At 40.3% G+C, this 22860-nt stretch overlaps 1 protein-coding gene across 8 annotated transcripts in view; it reads right to left on the reverse strand.

Annotated features, from left to right (window-relative positions):
* The window catches only part of SPIDR (scaffold protein involved in DNA repair), a 358585-nt gene that overhangs the window by 175599 nt on the left and 160126 nt on the right, over nucleotides 1–22860 (reverse strand). For all 8 annotated transcript variants that reach the window (XM_059902231.1, XM_059902230.1, XM_059902227.1 and 5 more), the window contains exon 8: nucleotides 16791–17004. In XM_059902231.1, the coding sequence (XP_059758214.1) occupies nucleotides 16791–17004 (214 nt within the window). The remainder of the gene's footprint in view (nucleotides 1–16790; nucleotides 17005–22860) is intronic.

The following is a 22860-nucleotide window of genomic DNA, read 5'->3' on the forward strand; positions in this document are numbered from 1 at the left end:
TGCCTTCACAGTTTCTGCCTTTTCCAGAACATCATAGAATTGGAATTATACAGTCTGTAGCCTTTTTAAATTGGCTTCTTTCACTTAGTAATATGCACTTAAGGTTCCTCCTCAATAAGGTTCATGGCTTGATAGCTCATATTCTTTTAGTGTCAAGCAATATTCTATTTTCTAGATGAGCCAGAGTTTATGTATCCATTCACCTACTGAAGGAAGTCTTGGTTGCTTCCAAGTTTTGGTAATTATGAATAAAGCTGCTATGAACATCCATGTGCAGGTGTTTATGTGGACATAAGTTTTCAACTCCTTTGGGTAAATATCAATACTATGGAGCATGACTGCTGGATTGTATGGTAAGACTATGTTTAAATTTTTTTTTATAGAAGTTTTCTTTTAAAATAGATTTTATTTATTTATTTATTTTTTGGTGTATCTACTTATTTATTTATGGCTGTATTGGGTCTTCATTGCTGCACGCGGGCTTTCTCTAGTTGCGGCGAGTGGGGGCTACTCTTCGTTGCAGTGCGCGGGCTTCTCACTGCGGTGGCTTCTCTTGTTGCAGAGCATGGGCTCTAGGTGCGCGGGCTCAGTAGTTGTGGCTCGCGGGCTTCAGTAGTTGTGGCTCGTGGACTCTAGAGCACAGGCTCAGTAGTTGTGGCGCACGGGCTTAGTTGCTCTGCGGCATGTGGGATCTTCCCGGACCAGGGCTCGAACCCGTGTCCCCTGCACTGGCAGGCGGATTCTTAACCACTGCGCCAACAGGGAAGCCCAAGCTATGTTTAATTTTGTAAGAAACTGCAGAACTGCCCACAGGGGCTCTGCACCATCTGCACCCCCACCGGCAATGATGAGAGTTCCTGCTGCTCCACATGCTCACCAGCGTCTGGTGCTCTCGGTGTGTGGACTCCGGATAGTCTAACAGGCATGTCGTGGTGTCTCACTGCTGTTTGAATCTGCATGTCCCTGACGACATGATGTGGAGCATCTTTTCATGTATTTATTTGCCAGCTGTGTATATATTTTCTCTGGGGAGGTGTCTTTTAAGTTCTTTGGCCCATTTTTAAGTTAGGTTGTTTTTTTTTTTATTGTTGAGTTTTAAGAGTTCTTTGGAATTTTAGATAACAGTCCTTTATCTGATGTGTCGCTTGCAAATATTTTCTCCCAATCTGTGGCTTATCTTCTCATTCTCTTGATACTGTTTCTCACGAGCAAAAGTTTTTAATTTTAATTATGTCCAGTTTATCCATTTTTTCTTTCATGGATCGTACCTCTGATGTTGCATCTAAAAAGTCACTGCCACATCAAGGTCATCAACGTTTTCTCCTATGTCATCTTCTAGGAGGTTTATACATTTTACATAAGTCTACATTCCATTTTTAGTTGACGTTCATGAAGGATGTAAACCATGTGTCTACATTTATTTTTTTTTGCATATGTATCTCCAGTTGTTCCAGCACCATTTGTTGATGAGATTATCTTTGTTCCACTGTATTGTCTTTTCCCCTCTGTCAAATATCACTAGACTATATATCTGTGGGTCTATTTCCGGGCTCTTTATTCCATTCCATTGATGTATCTGTCTACTCTTTGAGCAATACCACACTGCCTTGATTACTGTAGGTTTTGTTCTTCAAATAAGTCTTGATGTCGGGCAGTGTCAGTCCTCCAACCTTGTTCTTCTCCTTCAATACTGTGTTGGCTATTCTGGGTCTTTTGCCTCTCTACATAAACTTTCAAATCAGCTTGTTGAATGGCTGTTTAATTTCAAATACCACTGGATGTATTCATTCCTAAGAACAAGGTCATTCCTTTGGAAAACCACAGAACAATGAATATATTAAGGAAATTAGACATTGCTACAATACTATAATCTAGAAGGTTGTCCATATTCAAATTCTACAGTTGTCCAGTAGAGCAAATCTTTTCTAATAAAGGATCACAACTGTGTCTAGTACCAGTTTTCTGACCCCTAGTTTTGACTCCTTGGCTTCTATATGTCTAGAACTGTAAGATTCTCTCTCCCAGCCACACCTGTCTGAGGCAATCAAGCCTTGAGTGACTCAACAGCAGGAGGCACAGGAGGACAAAGGGGCCAGGGTCATGGCCCCTCCCACCATGTTCTGCTCTGGGTGGAGGCAGTGCCAGTGATGGGGGCACAACACACAAGAGCAGCTGAGCTCACCCTAGGTGACCCGGGCCACCTTGTTTAAACCTTACCAACCAATCACAGCAGCTCCAGAGAGCAGTAAGCAAACATCCATCCCCCCACCCCACAGACTTGAGTGCTGCAAGGGGAACGTATCCTTTTCCCTCAAAGTGTTAATGTATATAAAGAACTTACAAGACAAGTAAGCTCTCACCAAAAGTTACTGTTATCATTACTACGACTGTTTCTATCCAGCTCCTGACTCTGGTGAAGAGAAAGCAGAACTTCTTCTCCACGCTTTTATCTAATGATTTCTTTGTGTCAGGTCACATGCCAGGCATTCAGTCTGTCTTCCCTTTGTGGCAAACTCCTGTACTTCCAACCACATAAATTCATTTTTGAAAACCAGTTGAATCAAATTATTCTGGAAATGACAATCACAGAAATAGTTTGATAACTTGGTAAAGAAGCAACAACATTTTTAGTGGGAGGCTCTATTTGGTAATTTACCAGGTTCAAATTCAGGGGGTCAAGGTTCGAGAGCTTTTTCAAGGTAAAACTCCAACTCTACCCCACCAGCCTCCTAACATCTTCTAAGAATGTACACGAGCCATCGGACAGATCGGAAGGAGAGCAAGGGCTTTAGATGATTACAACATGCCTCAATGGCCTTACAGCAGCAACTGGTGATTTTATTTTGGGTCACAGACCATTGTGACAACTGGGTGTAAAGGGATCCTCTCCATACAAAAAAGAACACACACATACATTTCACGTAATTTATTCTGTAGAGACAAAACAATGGTATTGTCTATCAACTCCCTTGTCTTGTCTTTAGAGTTCAGCTTCTTGCTCACCTCCTTGGGGAATAATTTGTGTGACCACTTATCCTAAATGGTCTATCTCTTCCTCTAGGCTGATTGCTTTCAGGGTGGCAGCTACAGGGAGCTGAGGGTCGGCAGAGGGGAACTACTTGGTACTACAGGGAGTATTACTCAGGGCTTATTGAATCAGGAGAAGCAATTACCCTGCCCTGTCTGGGCTGTGGACTGGCTTCATAGGTTATCTTTTATGCTGCCATTTTCTGTTAAATCTGTTGAACAGTAGGAGGTAAAAGGGGTAAAGTTAATATAAGCTAGATGATATAAGGATTTCTAACAGGTAAAACGAAACAACACATAATAAGGCTTACTTTAAAGGAAATAACTGACCGAAGATCTAAAGACATAATTTAAAAATTGGTTCAAAAATCAGACAAGCCCATGATTTCCAAAATATACAACAGCTCATACAACTCAATATCAAAAAAACAAACCCAATCAAAAAATGGGCAGAAGACCTAAATAGACATTTCTCCAAAGAAGACATACAGATGGGCCAATAGGCACCTGAAAAGATGCTCATCACTGATAATTATTAGAGAAATGCAAATCAAAACTACAATGAGGTACCACCTCACACCAGTCAGAATGGTCATCATTAAAAAGTCTACAAATAACAAATGCTGGAGAAGGTGTAGAGAAAAGCAAACCCTCCTGCACTGTTTGTGGGAATGTAAATTGGTGCAGGCACTATGGAGAACAGTATGGAGGTTCCTCAAAAACTTAAAGATAGAACTACCATATGATCCAGCAATTTCACTTCTGGGTATACACCCCAAAGAAATTAAAACAGGATATTGAAGAAATATATGCACTACCATATTTACTGCAGCATTATTTACAAAAGCCAATACGTGGAAACAACCCAGGTGCCCATCAACAGATGAATGGATAAGGAAGATGTGGTGGGTACATATACATATATACACATACACACACACAATGGAATACTATTTAGCCGTGAGAAAGAAGAACATCCTGCCATTTGTGACAACATGGATGAAACTTGAAGACATTATGCTAAGTGAAATAAGTCAAACAAAGAAAGACAAATACTGTATGATATCAGTTATATGTGGAATCTAATAAGCCAAACTCATAAAACAGACAGTAAAATGGTGGTTACCAGGGGACAGTGGGTAGGTGGGATAGATGTTGTTTAAGGGTGCAAACTTACAATGAGTAGTAAATAAATCCTAGAGATGTAATGCACAGTACAGTGAATACAGACAACCATATGGTATTATAATCATCAAGCTTTCTAAGAGACTTGAACTTAATTATTCCTACGACTAAAAAGAAAGAATAATTATGTGAGGTGACAGAGGTGCTAACTATTGCTACAATGGCAATCACACTGCAATATATGTGTATCAAATCAACATGTTGTATATCTTAAGTTTATACAATGTTATACATCAAATATATTTCAATTAAAAAAAAAGAATGAAGAATAAGGAAGATGTGAATGAAGCTGTTGACCATTTAACATCTGACATCATCCAGCAGCTCACAACTAACACCACTGCACAGAATGCTTAGAATTTCCTCTTTGTAAGAACTGGAGAGTTTCAAGTACAAGTCTTACATGTTAATAAAATGACACATGCTATATTACATCTAGGGATTTCGGACATTTCCCCCTTGAATTATTAAATTAGGAGGTACTCCTCTAATCAAATATTTAACCTACACACTAAGAGACAATCATGTTTGTACCTAGGTATAGAATTTAAGCAATTCTATGAACACTGTTTGATAACATTTTAAAGAAAATAACTGCTTAAATCACTTTCTTCCTAATCTTCTACTTTGTATACTAAATCCAACTTCTCTTTCTTTATATTTGACCTCTGAATCTTCACTGCCTAGCACAATATCTGGCACCAAGCAGCTCCCATTAATAGTGAATGGATGTATTTTAATTCATTAGGTAGATTCAAAACGCAAATACTGGGGCTTCCTTGGTGGCGCAGTGGTTGAGAATCTGCCTGCCAATGCAGGGGACATGGGTTCGAGCCCTGGTCTGGGAAGATCCCACATGCCGTGGAGCAACTAGGCCCGTGAGCCGCAATTACTGAGCCCGCGCGTCTGGAGCCTGGGCTCCGCAACAAGAGAGGCCACGATAGTGAGAGGCCCGCGCACCGCGATGAAGAGTGGCCCCCACTTGTCGCAACTACAGAAAGCCCTCGCACAGAAACGAAGACCCAACACAGCCATAAATAAATAAAAATAAAATCAAATCAAATAAACCAAAAAACAAAAAACGCAAATACTGGTAAAACAAGGGGAGAAATTCTCCAAGATACTATTTTACTTTTCCTTCTATCCTGAGCCTCAAATGAAAATGAATTCACCTGTTCCAGCTGATGGCCACATTCTCTTTTTACTCTGATTCGTTTTAAAGTTCAAAGCATAGTGGGACACAATGCTTTGGAATCTGAAATACCTTAAGCTTTCTGCCCTGGAATAAAGCCAGGTGACAAACACACATCATTAAAAAAAAACAAAAAACAAAACAAAACAAAACAAAAACCAAACTAAGTGAAACTAGATGGCAAACACTAAAGAAACTAGCACAGTTCTCACAGCACTCTGGACAGACTTCACCCATTTTCCCAAATGCCGCTCAGTTTTTTTTTTTTTTTTTTAATTTTTGAATTTTTTTTAATTTATTTTTTTATACAGCAGATTCTTATTAGTCATCAATTTTATACACATCAGTGTATACATGTCAATCCCAATCGCCCAATTCATCACACCACCACCCCCAGCCCCCCGACGCTTCCCCCACTTGGGGTCCATATGTTTGTTCTCTATATCTGCGTCTCAATTTCTGCCCTGTAAACCGGTTCATCTGTACCATTTTTCTAGGTTCCACATATATGCGTTAATATACGATATTTTTCTCTTTCTGACTTACTTCACTCTGTAGGACAGTCTCTAGATCCATCCACATCTCAACAAATGACCCAATTTCGTTCCTTTTTATGGCTGAGTAATATTCCACTGTATATACATACATCTTCTTTATCCACTCGTCTGTCGATGGGCATTTAGGTTGCTTCCATGACCTGGCTATTGTAAATAGTGCTGCAATGAACATTGGGGTGCATGTGTCTTTTTGAATTATGGTTTTCTCTGGGTATACGCCCAGTAGTGGGATTGCTGGGTCATATGGTAATTCTATTTTTAGTTTTTTAAGGAATCTCCATACTGTTCTCCATAGTGGCTGTATCAATTTATATTCCCACCAACAGTGCAAGAGGGTTCCCTTTTCTCCACACCCTCTTCAGCATTTGCTGTTTGTAGATTTTCTGATGATGCCCATTCTAACTGGTGTGAGGTGATACCTCATTGTAGTTTTGATTTGCATTTCTCTCATAATTAGTGATGTTGAGCAGCTTTTCATGTGCTTCTCAGTCATCTGTATGTCTTCTTTGGAGAAACGTCTATTTAGGTCTTCTGTCCATTTTTGGATTGGGTTGTTTGTTTTTTTAATATTGAGCTGCATGAGCTGTGTATATATTTTGGAGATTAATCCTTTGTCCGTTGATCCGTTTGCAAATATTTTCTCCTGTTCTGAGGGTTGTCTTTTCGTCTTGTTTATGGTTTCCTTTGCTGTGCAAAAGATCTGAAGTTTCATTAGGTCCCATTTGTTTATTTTTGTTTTTATTTCCATTACTCTAGGAGGTGGATCAAAAAAGATCTTGCTGTGATTTATGTCATAGAGTGTTCTTCGTATGTTTTCCTCTAAGGGTTTTATAGTGTCCGGTCTTACATTTAGGTCTCTAATGCATTTTGAGTTTATTTTTGTGTACTGTGTTAGGGAGTGTTCTAATTTCATTCTTTTACAGGTAGCTGTCCAGTTTTCCCAGCTCCACTTATTGAAGAGACTGTCTTTTCTCCATTGTATATCCTTGCCTCCTTTGTCATAGATTAGTTGACCATAGGTGCGTGGGTTTATCTCTGGGCTTTCTATCTTGTTCCATTGATCTATGTTTCTGTTTTCGTGCCAGTACCAAATTGCCTTGATTACTGTAGCTTTGTGGTATAGTCTGAAGTCAGGGAGTCTGATTCCTCCAGCTCCATTTTTTTCCCTCGACTGCTTTGGCTATTCGGGGTCTTTTGTGTCTCCATACAAATTTTAAGATTTTTTGTTCTAGTTCCATAAAAAATGCCTTTGGTAATTTGATAGGGATTGCACTGAATCTGTAGATTGCTTTGGGTCGTATAGTCATTTTCACAATATTGATTCTTCCAATCCAAGAACATGGTATATCTCTCCATCTGTTGGTATCATCTTTAATTTCTTTCATCAGTAAGTTTAAGAAAATTGAAATCATATCAAGCATCTTTTCTGACCACAACGCTATGAGATTAGAAATGAATTACAGGGAAAAAAACGTAAAAAACACAAACACATGGAGGCTAAACAATACGTTACTAAATAACCAATAGATCACTGAAGAAATCAAAGAGGAAATCAAAAAATACCTAGAGACAAATGACAATGAAAACACGACGACCCAAAACCTATGGGATGCAGCAAAAGCAGTTCTAAGAGGGAAGTTTATAGCTATACAAGCCTACCTCAAGAAACAAGAAAAATCTCAAATAAACAATCTAACCTTACACCTAAAGGAACTAGAGAAAGAAGAACAAACAAAACCCAAAGTTGGCAGAAGGAAAGAAATCATAAAGATCAGAGCAGAAATAAATGAAATAGAAACAAAGAAAACAATAGCAAAGACTATTAGCAAAAACTAAAAGCTGGTTCTATGAGAAGATAAACAAAATTGATAAACCATTAGCCAGACTCATCAAGAAAAAGAGGGAGAGGACTCAAATCAATAAAATTAGAAAGGAAAAAGGAGAAGTTACAACAGACACCACAGAAATACAAAGCATCCTAAGAGACTACTACAAGAAACGCTATGCCAATAAAATGGACAATCTGGAAGAAATGCACAAATTCTTAGAAAGGTATAACCTTCTAAGGCTGAACCAGGAAGAAACAGAAAATATGAACAGACCAATCACAAGTAATGAAACTGAAACTGCGATTAAAAATCTTCCAACAAACAAAAGTCCAGGACCGGATGGCTTCACAGGTGAATTCTATCAAACATTTAGAGAAGAGCTAATACCCATCCTTCTCAAACTCTTCCAAAAAACTGCAGAGGGAGGAACACTCCCAAACTCACTCTATGAGGCCACCATCACCCTGATACCAAAACCAGACAAAGATACTACAAAAAAAGAAAATTACAGACCAATATCACTGATGAATATAGATGCAAATATCCTCAACAAAATACTAGCAAACAGAATCCAACAACACATTAAAAGGATCATACACCATGATCAAGAGGGATTTATCCCAGGGATGCAAGTATTCTTCAATATACGCAAATCAATCAATGTGATACACCATATTAACAAACTGAAGAAGAAAAACCATATGATCATCTCAATAGATGCAGAAAAAGCTTTTGACAAAATTCAACACCCATTTACAACAAAAAACTCTCCAGAAAGTGGGCGTAGAGGGAACCTACCGCAACATAATAAAGGCCATATATGACAAACACACAGCAAACATCATTCTCAATGGTGAAAAACTGAAAGCATTTCCTCTAAGATCAGGAACAAGACAAGGATGTCCACTCTCGCCACTCTTATTCAACATAGTTTTGGAAGTCCTAGCCATGGCAATCAGAGAAGAAAAAGAAATAAAAGGAATACAAACTGGAAAAAAAGAAGTAAAACTGTCACTGTTCGCAGATGACATGATACTATACATAGAGAATCCTAAAGATGCCACCAGAAAACTACTAGAGCTAATCAATGAATTTGGTAAAGTTGCAGGATACAAAATTAATGCACAGAAATCTCTTGCATTCCTATACACTAATGATGAAAAATCTGAAAGTGAAATTAAGGAAACACTCCCATTTACCATTGCAACAAAAAGAATAAAATACCTAGGAATAAACCTGCTGCTCAGGTCTTGAGCACAATTTTTTAAATTGGTAAACCTTACTTCCCCTATGTTACATTCTATTAGCTTATTAAAAATTCCGGCTACAATTTGTACCAAATTCCTTCCTGACAAACTGCCCTAGACCCCTCACATTCCTGCTCTGGAAGAGCAGGGCAGTTTCAGGCTGTTTTCTAGTCACTGTTCAGCACAAGAATTGTACCACCTGGAGGAGAAATCTCAGCACGAGCCATCAACTGCAGCTCTCATTGCTTTTCCTCCTCTCAGTCAGTTGTGGTGTGTGCTGCAGAGCTCATTAAAGACACCTGTCTATGACACTGTGACAGAAGCTGCACCCACGTGGCCATCAAAGCCAGGAGAAACCAGTCTCCTAACAGATCAGATCATTCTAGCAACGTAAAACAAAACTGTGTTCCACATCCTTTTAAAAATTCTATCTCACTGACTTTATACCACTTTGGGATGAGATGAATGTTACACTAACGAAAATAAATAGAAATAACTATTCAAAAGCAAATTATATATTATTTTATTACCATAAGCTAGGAATGACCTTGATGAGCTACTGCCTCTGCTAATTAAAAATGGCTTCAGTTTTCAATTATTGAAAAACCAAAGTTGTCTTATTTGGTAAATATTTCCCTATACTCAACAGGTTTATAGCTGATAACCTTAGGTAAATCATTCAGTGGTATATTTTATAGCCAGTTTATCCTGGTGGGTCCATCTGATGTCACACTGCAATCCCACTTTATATTTTTTGTGATCACCTTTTTAATGGAGGAATATGTGCTTGGTAACACTCAGAAATGTTACTACTTTATCAGGTAGAACCTCAAGGACTTCATCCACAGTGACTGTGTGTTGAGAGTACACCCAGAATGTCTTTTCTGGGGCAATCGTGGTTCTGCTGCAGGTATGCCTGTGGCGCCGCTGTAAGCTGAATGTTTGTATCCCTCCCAAATTTACACATTGCCTCCTAATGCCCAAAGTGATGGAGGTGAGCTCTTTGAAAGGTGATTAGGTCATGAGAGTGGACCCCTCATAAATAAGATTAGTGCCCTGTTAAAGAGACCCCAGAGAGCTCCCCAGCCCCTTCTGCCATGTGAGGATACAGGGAGAAGATGGCCATCGATGAACCAGGGAACAGTCCTAACCAGACACTGAATCTGCCAGGCCCCGACCTGGACTTCCAGCCCCCAGAACTCTTGAAATAGGCATTTCTGTTGTTCATTGGCCACCCAGTCTACAGTAATTTGTTACAGCAGCAGGGGAAGAGCTGAGTGAGCACTCGGTTCAGGCGCACATCTCTCCTAGGCTCCCCACTTGCGTCAACCTCAGCTCGGCTGACCTTAACGCACAGTTGGCTGATTTCTGTTCACCAGAAACGGAGACGATCCTGCGTCTGTCCCACCTGTTCTCTGTCTTTGTGCAGGTGCTACTGTCTGTGAGATTAGAAAACCCAAATTTTCAGGCTAAGAGAGTTGTTTCCCCCTCACTCATCCTCCTGGCACTCTCAGGGCCCAGCTGCTTCTCCTCACGGCTGCTGTCTGGACCGGCTGGCCCTTTCACTGCCCTTCACCTTCTCACTGCTAGAACCTCCTCAGAAGTGTGCATGTCGGTAGGCACAGTGCCCCACCCCTGCTCCAACTAATTCTTCACAGTATTTCTGGTGAACTTTCTAAATGCAGACCCAATTAAGTGCTCTGCTACCTCCTTTAATTTCCAGACTAAGTCTGTACCTGCACACAGTACAAGCCCTTCAGGCCCAGATGCTGCTAGCTTCATCCACAGCCACACCCCTTCCTCTCTATAATCCGCCTCCTCCACGCTCCTCGAGCGAGTTACCACCCCCAATCCTAGCTAGACGGACCCTCCTGCTCACTCTTCAGACCTCTGCGCAGCTCCACCGTCCTGAGGCTGCCTGTCTCAGGGCTCCCTCTGCCTTCCTGTGCTCCTGATTGTGACTCTGCATTCTCCCACCCACCACGCTGTGGCTGGCTGCTCACAGGACTGTCACCGCTACTGCACTGGCAACTCCGTTACGGTATTGACATGATTGTATCCCCAGCACTGGCCACTCTAGAAATATCTGCCGAGTGAAACAAAGAATGAAAATATGTCAGCAGCATAACTTTAAACTCATTGCGACCTAATACTTATCAAGAGACAGCCAAAAAGAAATAATGTTAACAAGGATTAGCTTAAAATTATTCCTCTTTTATGCTTTCCTCTAGATATCCTAAAAAGTACTCCTGCATTAAGTATACCACTAACAGATTTTTTAAAAATTATCTGTGTTGTAGAAAGCTCTAGCAATTAGTGTGAATAAATAGCTAAAATTCATTGAGCGACTACCCTACTGACACTAGTAACAGACACACTGTTTCATTAAGTTTAACATACCCCTTGAGGTATCTTTATCTCCATTTCACTCATTTAGGTACTAGGCTCACAGATGCTCAAGACATTCCCAAGATAAGAGAGCCGATAAACACTATACAATCCACAATCCCACTGAATAGCACTGAGCTCTTATGCTGGCAGCTTGCACAAACAGATGTTAAGAGAAAGAATCCCCACTAAACTGGTTATTATATTTGCTATACTTTCTGGTTTTATTTCTATATTACAGCTGTGTCCTCTTCCTTTTAAGAACACTTTTCGAAGGGACCACTACCAGACGTGGCAGTACTTTCCATGTGTACTGGGTCTGTTTGCAAGCAGAGCCTTGAGCCTCAGTGTGAATGAGTCTCCTTTACCACTGCTGACGTGATTCTCTCGCACGTAGATTTCCACATTCACTGAAACCTTATACTTTTAAGGCCACTTAAAATCTATTTTGGACAAGACCGAATACATAAACAAATAAATGTGAACTGCTGACTTAGGTACGTGGAGAATCAGAAATACTGGGGTAGAGGCGATTGTCCAGGGATGGGCAGTTAAGATAAGTGAGGGGTGAGGTGCCTAACAGAGAGGAGAAACAGAAGGCAACGAGTGGGGAACTCAGATGCCACTGACTGGTGTTTCCAACTTAATCATTACAGTTCAACCTCACATACCATTTCTTGAGCTGCTACTACTTACTGGCAGCCTTCTGGGTGCTTACACATGACATTTTCATAATCTCCTTGAACAAGCCAGTGAGATAGCTATTAATGCTCTGTCACACCTGTGGAAAAGGAGAATCATGGCAATCAAAGAGCTTGCCCCCGCATATCTAATATCCTGACTTTTCCAGTTGCTGCCTGAAGGCTGGACTTACAATTAGCCTACATCACAGAGCTAAAGGGGCAAGGAATTAGTACAGTAAATGCCCTACATATGAACCTTCAAGTTTGCGAACTTTCAAAGATGCGAACGTGCATTTGCATGTCCAATCACGTAAGTTAGTTCACGTGTCTGGTGTACACTGTCATATGGGTGCATCCTCTACAAGTGGTCGTGGTTTTGCGTACCTTACTGTACAGTACTGTATAGGGTACAGTATCTTTATTTCAAGCCCAGGATGTCTGGAAGCAAGCGTAAAAGCAGCGGTGATGCAGCTGGTAGTGCTAAGAAGAGATCCGCAACGCAGGAAATGGCAAGGGGATTTTCTTTATTTGAGGAGGCACTGTTAGTTTTTGAGGAACAGGACCTGAACGTAGAACAGTACACGAAGGTCACAGCAGCCATTCAGAATGCAATCCAGTGCTACCATGTCATCTATGACGAGAAAAAAAGAGCTACTCCCCAGACATCACTGGACCGTTTTTTCAAGGGGGTAGACAGAATTGAATCCAGCAAGGAACCAGAACCTGTGCCATCAGTGTCAGGCGTTGAGTGAAATTGCAGCTGGCCCTCCATCTCCTATTGCTGACGATCCTTCAGCTCTACCATCTCTCACCTCCTCTCCCTCCTCCAGTCAGTAACTCTTCTTGCCTGTTCACTGGATGCCAGCCCCTGGATGCCAGCTGTTGTACTGTACTACTGTACTATTCAAGGTACTATACTGTAAGATTAAAAAGGGTTTTTTTTTTTGCGTTTGTTTTTTAATGTGTTATTTGTGTGAAAACTATTATAAACCTATTACAGTACAGTACTATATAGCAGATTGTGTTACTTGGAAACCTAGGCTAACTTTGTTGGACTTACGAGCAAACTGGACTTACGAACGCGTCATATGTAGGGGACTTGCTGTATAGTCACATTGTGAGGTATAGTGGGGATTAGAACTTCAATATATGAATTTAAATGGAACACAATTCAGTCTGTAACAACTTTTGTAGCCTAACATCTGGGTTTAGTTGGAGAACATTCTATGCACAGTTAAGAAGAATATATATTTTGCTGTTTTGAGATAAGAGTGCTCTCTACCTACTTGTTAGGTCTAATTGGTTTATTGCGTCATTCAAGTCTTCTGTTTCCTTATTGACCTTCTGTTCGTTCTGTGCTCATTTTTTCATTTTCACACTGCATTAGTTTTCTTTTCTATTTATTTCCTCTGAAGACACTCGGTAATTTTGGTGGGAAAAGACTGGCTGTCATAACAGGAAGATAATCCCACCCTATAAGCAAACCTTCCACCTTTAGCATTGCTTTACTCCTAGCAATTTCTTCATTTCACAGAATCCCAGGTGGCAAAGATGGAGCAGGAACAAAAGCAGCTGTGAACAAGCCTGAGGGCTCTACCTCGGCAGTTACCACATGTGGGTTACACTGAAAACCAGACCAGCTGACAGTTTCTCTTCAGGCATCATAGTCTCTCTTGTGTTTACTCAGGGATTTAGGTATTGCTGGTGTCGAGAAGGTACTGCTGACTGTGCCATCAAAATCTGCCCCAAGTCCCCCCATTTTACTACATGGTGCCCTAACTCACTTGTTTCCTCAAGCCAGAAACTCAGAGGAATCTTGTTTCTTGTCTTTCCTTCACAAACCACATCAAACCCATCAGCACATCCTGTTGCTGCCAACTCTGAGATACATACTGAATCTACTGTTTACCATCCTAGTCCAAGTCATCTTCTTCCCTCAGACTTGAGCTACTCCCAAAGTCTCCTGGATGCCTTTACTGCGGCCTCCTTCTAAGTTATCCTGCACAAATTTCAAACTGTGAGTAAGATCACATCCTTCCTTTCCTAGACAGCAGGGAGGATTTAACACACCAGCTCTCTAACACTGTACACACGTTCTCCATCCTCACTTGCTGCCACTCCTGCTGCAGAATTCCCCTTCATCCATATGCACTATGTATATTCCTGCATACACCATGCCACTCTGGCCTCTTGTTCTTTGCTAATTCAGTCTCCTCTACTGCAAATGCCCTCACAGCCCCTTCTTTGGTTCTTTCCAACTTAGCCTTCATAACTTAGATAGAGAATCAGCAACTCCAGGAAGCTACCTCAATCTGCTCTCTCCCCAGTACACACACACACACACACACACACACACACACACACACACACTCTCTCTCTCTCTCTCTCTCTCTCCCCTACCGATCTATCAGTCATGCTTACCTCTTCACTGCTCTCACATCCTTTGTACAGACCTCTATTATTATACTTCCTAGAGTCTTTATCACATGTTTATTTTACCTTTCTCTTCCACCATAAAGTGAGTCCCTTAAGGGCAGAGATGATTTGTCATTCATTTTGAATACCGTTTACCCATTATTTAGCACAAGGTTTATTATACAGTAAGTAAACATCAAAAAATGCTTCTTAGCGAATGTACAAATCAATGAAATACACTGATACATCCTCTCATTCAAACGGAACATAACAAGACTGACAACATCTTGATGATTATCTAATACTCAACATTAATCATATAGTTATTGAATGTCTACCATAGGCCAAGCATTATTCTAGTCACTGGGAATACAGCAGTGAAAAAGTTTTGATTTGGAAGTTATAGCCAATGCAACAAGACATGAAACAGGTAAAGAAGCATAAGTATTAGGAAGGAAAAAACAAAATTGTTATCATAAGTAACATAACTGTATAAATAGAAAAGTTTTACTATACAAAACAGACATATGAATTGATAAGAATATCCCTTGGACCCCAATGAATATATGAGTAAAAGTTAAGAAAAACAATTTGCGAAAGAGAAGCTGTCATCAGTAAATAAATATAAGAGAAAGTATTCAGTTTGACTAGCAGCAGGTACTCTACTATGAGGTTTATAGTTTACTTAACTGTACCAAGAAATCACAGCAGTAACAGCAACAACAAAATGTATACCCTTTTGGGATTGACCCATATACACTACTGATGCTATGTATAAAATAGACAACTAATGAGAATATACTATATAGCACAGGGAACTCTACTTACTGCACTGTGGTGACCTAAATGGGAAGGAAATCCAAAAAAGAGGGGATATATGTATATGTATAGCTGATTCATTTTGCTGTGCAGTAGAAACTAACACAACATTGTAAAGCAACTACACTCCAAAAAAATTAATTAAAAGCAAAAAAAAAAAGGTATATCCTTTAATCCACTAAAACAGTTCCTAAAATCTACTCTGAGAAATAATCTGAAATATGTAAATACGTATATATGAATATCTATTAAAGAGTTATTTATGTTAGCAAAAGAATGGATATATATTATATGCTGAGAATATGGAAAGAGTAAAGAAATTATAATGTGCAGTCATAAAAATGTTGACGGTGGTATTGATGTGACTGCTGAGAAACTGTCAGCAGTGGAAACGGCTATAAGCTTTACAAGTTATTATGGTAACAATATACTGAGAAGCACAAAACCCACATTCAAAGGCGTCTACTGCATCAGAAGTCAGGATCATGGTCACCTGGAGCAGGAGGGAGAGGAAGGAAACAGGAGAGTGTTGCAGTCTCAGGTATGGACTGCATTCTATTTCTTGGACTGGACAGAAATGTATTCACTTTGTGATTACTTGATGAAATGTATACTTATAATCTGTGTATGATTCTATATGTATATTACATTGTTCAATTTAAAAATGTATTTGAAATTTAAATAAAATAAAGTAATGCAAGTTACCCCTCTGATATCCTCAGCCTGTTTGTGGAAGAATTTAATTAGAGACTGATGATCACTCACTATGGACACAATGAAAAGATCCCTCCTCTGGGGAAGAAGTTTAACTTAAAGATCTTTAAGTTGAATTCAAACCTAAGAATTTAACAGATGAATGAAACTTAAAAACTGTCAATAAAATTAACAGCCCTTAAAACAAGTCTGCTCAAACCTTCCCTCTTCTTTTGGTGGTAAAAATTAATACCCTATACAGAAGAAAACAAACATGGTATCCTCAAAAATAATTTCTGATCCACTAATGACCACTTATGCCCCTGAAGATCAAACCCTATTATGTCTTAATTCATGATTTTTATCCCCCTAAAGTAATTAGCAAAGAAGTATTAAATTAATGTGTATTATTCTACTGTCACATAATCACTCTTACTAAAATTATATTTCTAAGAAAGATAAAAACAAAAACAGCCAGATTTCATAACAACACACCACTTCAGCAGGAATCCTGATGTGCTTGTTTCTCCCTCACCACCTCCCCACCCCCGCCAAATTATCAAAAATTTGCTACCAGAAGTACAAACGAGCCATCAGAGACAGTTCAGAGCTTCTGTTACCTAAAATCTATGTCGAATCCTGGCTCCATCCCCTGGCATTACTGTATAATAAAGTGACAAAAATGTTCCTGATAAAAATGTCTTCTGAGACAAACTCACAGTTGGTGACTGTGGGGATCGGTTCTCTGCACTCACCAGGGAGGGTAGATACGGATGATGTCTTGTGGAAGTCCCCTGAGGCAGCGTGCAGTCTCCTTGGCGAAGAGAACCTTCAGGCCAGTCCCAGGGGCCCCACCCTGAGAAGAGCTGTCAGCCTGCAGCCCCGATAACTGCTCACACATTGCAACTTGGATGGTGCATTCCTCATGAAGCTCTAGAATTTTCACAGTTAATATACCAGATTTTATACCTAGAAGGTGAAGAAAAGAACAAAAGCAAAAATGAAGCCTAAAAGACATATGGTCCAAGTGTGAATAAAATTATCATGAAAAAGAGAATCACTTTCAGATAGCTTTCTTCACCTGGAGAAAATGGTCTATATATTGATACTTTGCAAAGTAAAATACAGACTCTAACATGCTCACGGTAACATCTTTTTTTTTTTAATCAATATAACCTGCATGTTGCATTTAATATATACATTTTAAGCAACATAAGAAACAGTTTTCTATCATAAAGAAACAGTCTTGCACATACGGAAAACTCAGATCCATCACTTCACAAGGCACGTTTTCACTCCAAAACCTGAACCCTTTCAAACATCACAACAAAAGGAGTATGACCGGGTCCTCTCCACCTCATGCCCTGCTTTGATTGTCTACTTTGAGACGACGCAGCATGACTGGCCGGCTGCAAGTATTCTCACGATCGTGGACGTTCCAAGTTGAGGATTTCTGTGGACTGATGGGAGTTAGGGCTCTAGATTTAAATGGGTGGAATTCGATCTGGATTCAATCACTGGCTCTCTTATTAATTAAGTTGGCCAAGTTACACAGCATTTCAACACCTCATTTTTCTCATGTGTAAACTGGGGATCAAGCCACCTGCCTCGATTAACATTTTTAAGAATTAAATAAGATAAAGTTGAGAGTGTGCATAGCCTATAACCTGGAAATCCCAGCTATGTACCCAGGAACTCTGTCACATGCATCAGGAGATCTAGACAAGGCTGCACATTTCAGTGTTGTTTGTAAGAGGAGGCAACCCAGCATCAGTCCATAGCCAATGGGTAAACTGTGGTGGGTTCATGGAAGAGACACTCTACAGAAGCTTATGTGAATGGACCCGATCTGTATCTATCAGCTTGGAGAGAACTCAAATACAAGAGGGGTAAACAGATATGTACAGCCTAACACCCATAATGTTATTTTTCTTAAACACAAAGACCAATAAAATATTGTTACAGATACATACGTCATACAAGTACATAAATATGGACTAGCAGGACACACAGAAAACTCGCTGTAACTGTTGAATCACGCGAGAAAGAGGAGCGTGACACAGCAAGGGAACCCAGGGGATTTCAGACTTATCTGCCGTATTGTTTGTTATAAAAATATGTGAAGCAAAAATGACAAAAGATTAATATGTGTTATTAATTCTAGGTAGTAAATACCCTTTTTTGTCATTACTCTCTGCTTTTTAGTTAAAAAAATAAATGAATTAAATGAGATAAAACCTAAGTGTCAGGCACAGTGCCTTGCTAATAACAGACACCAATATGACTTTCATTACCACTTTAGCTAACTGGTTAACAGCGAGTATAAAAATTAACATTTAAACAGTACCAGCGCCTTAGTTATATAGTTTAATTTCGTTTCCATTTCTTTCTCCCTTTCACTTTTCTCTACTCATTTTCCCCTGGACCCCAAGTTTTCCATGCCCTCCTCTCTCTGAGTGCCACCAGCAAGTGTTCATGTATGAAGCAAGGTCATGGCATCTCCCCAGAGCACTATCTGGAACTATGATTTCTAAGTATGTGTCTATCGTGAGACTGTTTCTTAAGGTAAGAAGGAAACAGAAGGGGGAAGGATGTGACCAAGCACATCCTAAGCTGTGCTAAGCTGCGCTGGTCACTACGGGGAGTAAAAACACACTTTAAAGAACGGCACTGCCTAGGAAGCGAAGACTGAGTCTGCTGTGCCACGACAGGTGACTTTTTAATAAAAAGTAGCTCACCCTCAGCTGGTGAACAGGAAAAGAAGTCAGGATATGTGGGGGTCACTGCAGTGAACACACCGTTTTTCCTGGGCAGGGCAGCAATGCAGTGGGCGGAGTTAAGTTCACTGGCAGCGAAGGGAAAAGCCCTAGTGTTAGGGACTGCACTAGCCACAGGCAAATTTCTGGACATATTTTAGGAATTTTTAACACTTTCACCTGCACTCAGGGGTTACCCCCAACACTACCCTCTGCCAGCGGCAGCAGCCGCCGTCCAGAGCCCCATGGCCCGTGCTCTCCAGCACCCACTGCCCTGCCGGAGTTCAAGCAGCCGCCGTCCAGAGCCCCATGGCCCGCGCTCTCCAGCACCCACTGCCCTGCCGGAGTTCAAGCAGCCGCCGTCCAGAGCCCCATGGCCCGTGCTCTCCAGCACCCACTGCCCTGCCGGAGTTCAAGCAGCCGCCGTCCAGAGCCCCATGGCCCGCGCTCTCCAGCACCCCACTGTCCTGCCGGAGTTCAAGCGGCCAGCGGTGCCCGGGCAGCACCGTTCTCCCTTCGGGTAACCGATCACTGTCATGTGCGGCTGATGACCAAGCGATGTAGGTTTTCAGTGGTCTGCCCCCAACCCTACAGTCCACACAGACGCTGACAGATCTTACAAAAGGCAAGACACTACAGAAACACATAAATAGTATTGCAGCAGAAATACCTATATATCTATGATGAGTCACACTGCTACTGACTGCAGCTTCTTTGAAGATTTTTATGAGAACGCCTGACAATATCTAGTAACTATGAACCCTGATTTGACCATCAACACAGCATGCTTGGTGACCAAACAGGTCTGGGAGTGCTACCTTGGATGCACACAGGGCTGCGAACAGCACTTCTCCACCAAGCACCGTGAAGGCCCTCCCACAGGACGTGCTCCCACACAGGCCTGAGGAGAAGCCAGTGGTCTGCCTTCCCTGCAGAAAGTAAGCAGCGTCATCTCCTCCTCTTCCTCTGAGGGAGAAAGAGCCTGGGACAACCCAAGACAAGTTATGCACTCAGTGCAAGCTTTCAATCTGAGCACAAGAGATACTGGTTTTACAAACGAAGAAGACTGTTTTGCAGTTAGATGGATGAAACATAAAAGGCCATTCTGTGACAGTGGGGCAACATTTTCCATAAATGCTGTGAGACTCAGTCAAAGTTTCATGTTGTCAAGGGAAGTGTCTCCTGAATCTCAGCCAGAGGCAACTATTCCTTCCCTCTGAAATCCTCAAATACCTTATCTACACTTACAAGTATCCTCCTTTTTAAACGGAGATAGTATCAGCTATAGTCAAGAACACTGCAAACACTGAGAGAGAGAGAGCACAGAAAGCCTACAGTGCAGGGCCTGGTCTGTCACCCATACAAAATAATGGCTGCCACTGTCATCAGTCACTGTCACAATATCAACTTTTCAAGGCATTTTCAAATCTATTATGGTACTTGATCCACAATAACCATATGAAACAGGTAAGGAAGATATTAATCTCCTTTTTTGACAAATAAGAAAACTGAACAAGTTAGTTGCTCATATGACTTTCTTAAGGTTAGAGAGGATTACTGGCAGATTTTATGCTCACAACTGAGTATTCTCACAAGTCCTATACTTGCAGTGTCTCGAGGGTAAATGGCAATTAAAGACAGGAAACTGAGGATGCTTTTTTTCTCTATTTTATTATGCTAAAACATCGGACTTGTTTAAATGTTAAAAAAAAAAAAAAAGAAAAGAAAAAGCACACCAGGTTGAGAAATGGACTCAAGTGAGGCTTATCGCTGGTTGGGCACAGTCAGGATTTCAACACTGAAAAGGAAGAGTATAATTTGACAGAAACCAAACGCTGAGGAAGAAGTGCCCCGAAGACCAAATGGAAAGCACAGATATCAACACAGCACCAAAGTGGTTAAGACACAGGAACAGACGATTCACAGAGGAAATACACCACAGGATCTAGTAATTTCTATCCATACATATGCCGAGCAGATGAAACACTCTGTAGTCAAAATGGCAAATAGTGAACTTAAAGGCTAACATTTGATGAATGAATGCATGAATGAGTGGGTGATTTATTTTATCAGCAAACTGCTCTAAAAAATAAGTCTTTGATTTTAAATGAGCAAGAGGCCACAAAAGAATCGAGCAAGTAATATAAGAACAAAATATACTTTTGATTCCTGGCTTAAATGACTTATTTGAAATATACAGGTGGCTAGGGTCCATTTATACGCATGTTAATTCCAATCCTCCTCAGTGGGTTATGTTGATGAATTAATATATATTGTGAGGAAAGCATTCACGAATACTTATACAAAAAATACTATACAAGAAATTAACAAAAACTATAAAAGAAAGTACCAGGTGAAGCAAGTTAGTACGGGGCGAGAAATACTGAAATCATCCTCCTATAGAGACAGAAACATCTGTAATTTTTTATCATGAAATACTTTTCATAATATAATTGTTGCACTAACTTTAAGTTGTTCCACTTAATTATGCAAACGATGACCACAGAGTAATTTGGGATCTTCCCTGTATTATTCCTCTCTTTATCTTCATAGATATTCTAACAGGCTAATCCATAAAGTGTCTTGCTTTAAAATATATGCCCTACTATTCTCTGAAACTGGTACTTTTTCTCTTCTTCAGGCCAAATCATCAACAGGTGCCCACCATTACTTTTTTCCTCAGTCCTCACCCATCATGTACACACACACACACACACACACACACACACACACACACACACACACACAGATTGCATAGCAAGGGTCAGGGATGGAGATCAGGGGAGTTTAAAGTTCACCTGCTTCCTGTGCAGACAGAGGAGCAGGGGTGTGTGTGTGTGTGTGTGTGTGTGTGTGTGTGTGTGTGGCGAGGGACAGGGGATAACAGTGGTGTCATGATATCAGTGTTGGATTTATTAAGGCTGAGATACCTCTTAGTTATTACAACAGCCTGGCCCTAACTGACCTCCGCAGTCTGGTACCTGACTACTCTGCCCTAACCCAAGGCCCTCCAGAGTGGCCCTGTGTACATGTAAATTTAACGACAGCCACCTCTGTTCTTGAATCCTTCAGGCGCCAACCACTGAGTAATCCAGACAACTGTCCACTGTTTAGAAACACCTTTGTTACCAGTTACTTCTCACCACTCTACCCTCAAATTCCACAGCTCTACTCAAGTATCTTTAAATTGTTTCTATACCCATACTTTAAGAAAGCATTTCATCACCGTCTCCCAGGTGAATTCTCTAACCACAATTCCCCTTTTCCATTCAGCAGGGTTTATCACTCTCCTTTATGTCATCACTGTACGACTGTACCAAGATTTTAACACATAAAATGAATAATTTGGTCTATTAAATCATGAACTCTGTGCTGTACTTGGATAAATACCAACAAAATATATATGAGCTGAATGAACTCGAATAATACAAACTGATGTAAAGAATTTGGGGGACTATTTTTCTGTTCTTGATTTCACTGCCAACCAAGATGGTTTTGACCTACCTCCCTCACCTCAATTGGTTTTGATATTTACCCAAAGGATGCAAAATAAACTGTAATTCAAGTGATGCTCCAAAAAGAAAAATAAACAATACAGTCCAAAATCAAATCCAAATGATGTTTTTTCTATTCACTGTATTGTACCACTGGTTTTTTTTCATTACTATGCACTGAAAGTTGAATTGTACTTATTTGTACACAATTATACTATCTTTTCTTTTGAAAGGTTACAACTATGCTTAATTTTACCAATGATCCCAAACACCCAGCAATATTATGTGCCTGTGAGTATTCAATTAGTGACTCTCTAATTAACTGCATTATTATATTATTATTAATGCTTGGTACATCAAAATTTTAGTTTCTGAGTAAATGTTGTAAGCTGCCATGAGATTCATTTCACAGATAATTTCACAATAAAATTCATAAAGCTCTAAGCAGGAGGTCTAGATTATAATACCTAAAAACTAAATTCTGAAGAAATTTACATCTTTACCCTGTAAAAGCACTCTTTGTTTAAAATTTATGCTCCCCCATAAAATTTTAAGTCATCTGGCAATGATGAACA

The sequence above is a fragment of the Balaenoptera ricei genome, chromosome 17 (assembly GCF_028023285.1).
Source record: "Balaenoptera ricei isolate mBalRic1 chromosome 17, mBalRic1.hap2, whole genome shotgun sequence".
Classification (NCBI taxonomy): Eukaryota; Metazoa; Chordata; class Mammalia; order Artiodactyla; family Balaenopteridae; genus Balaenoptera; species Balaenoptera ricei.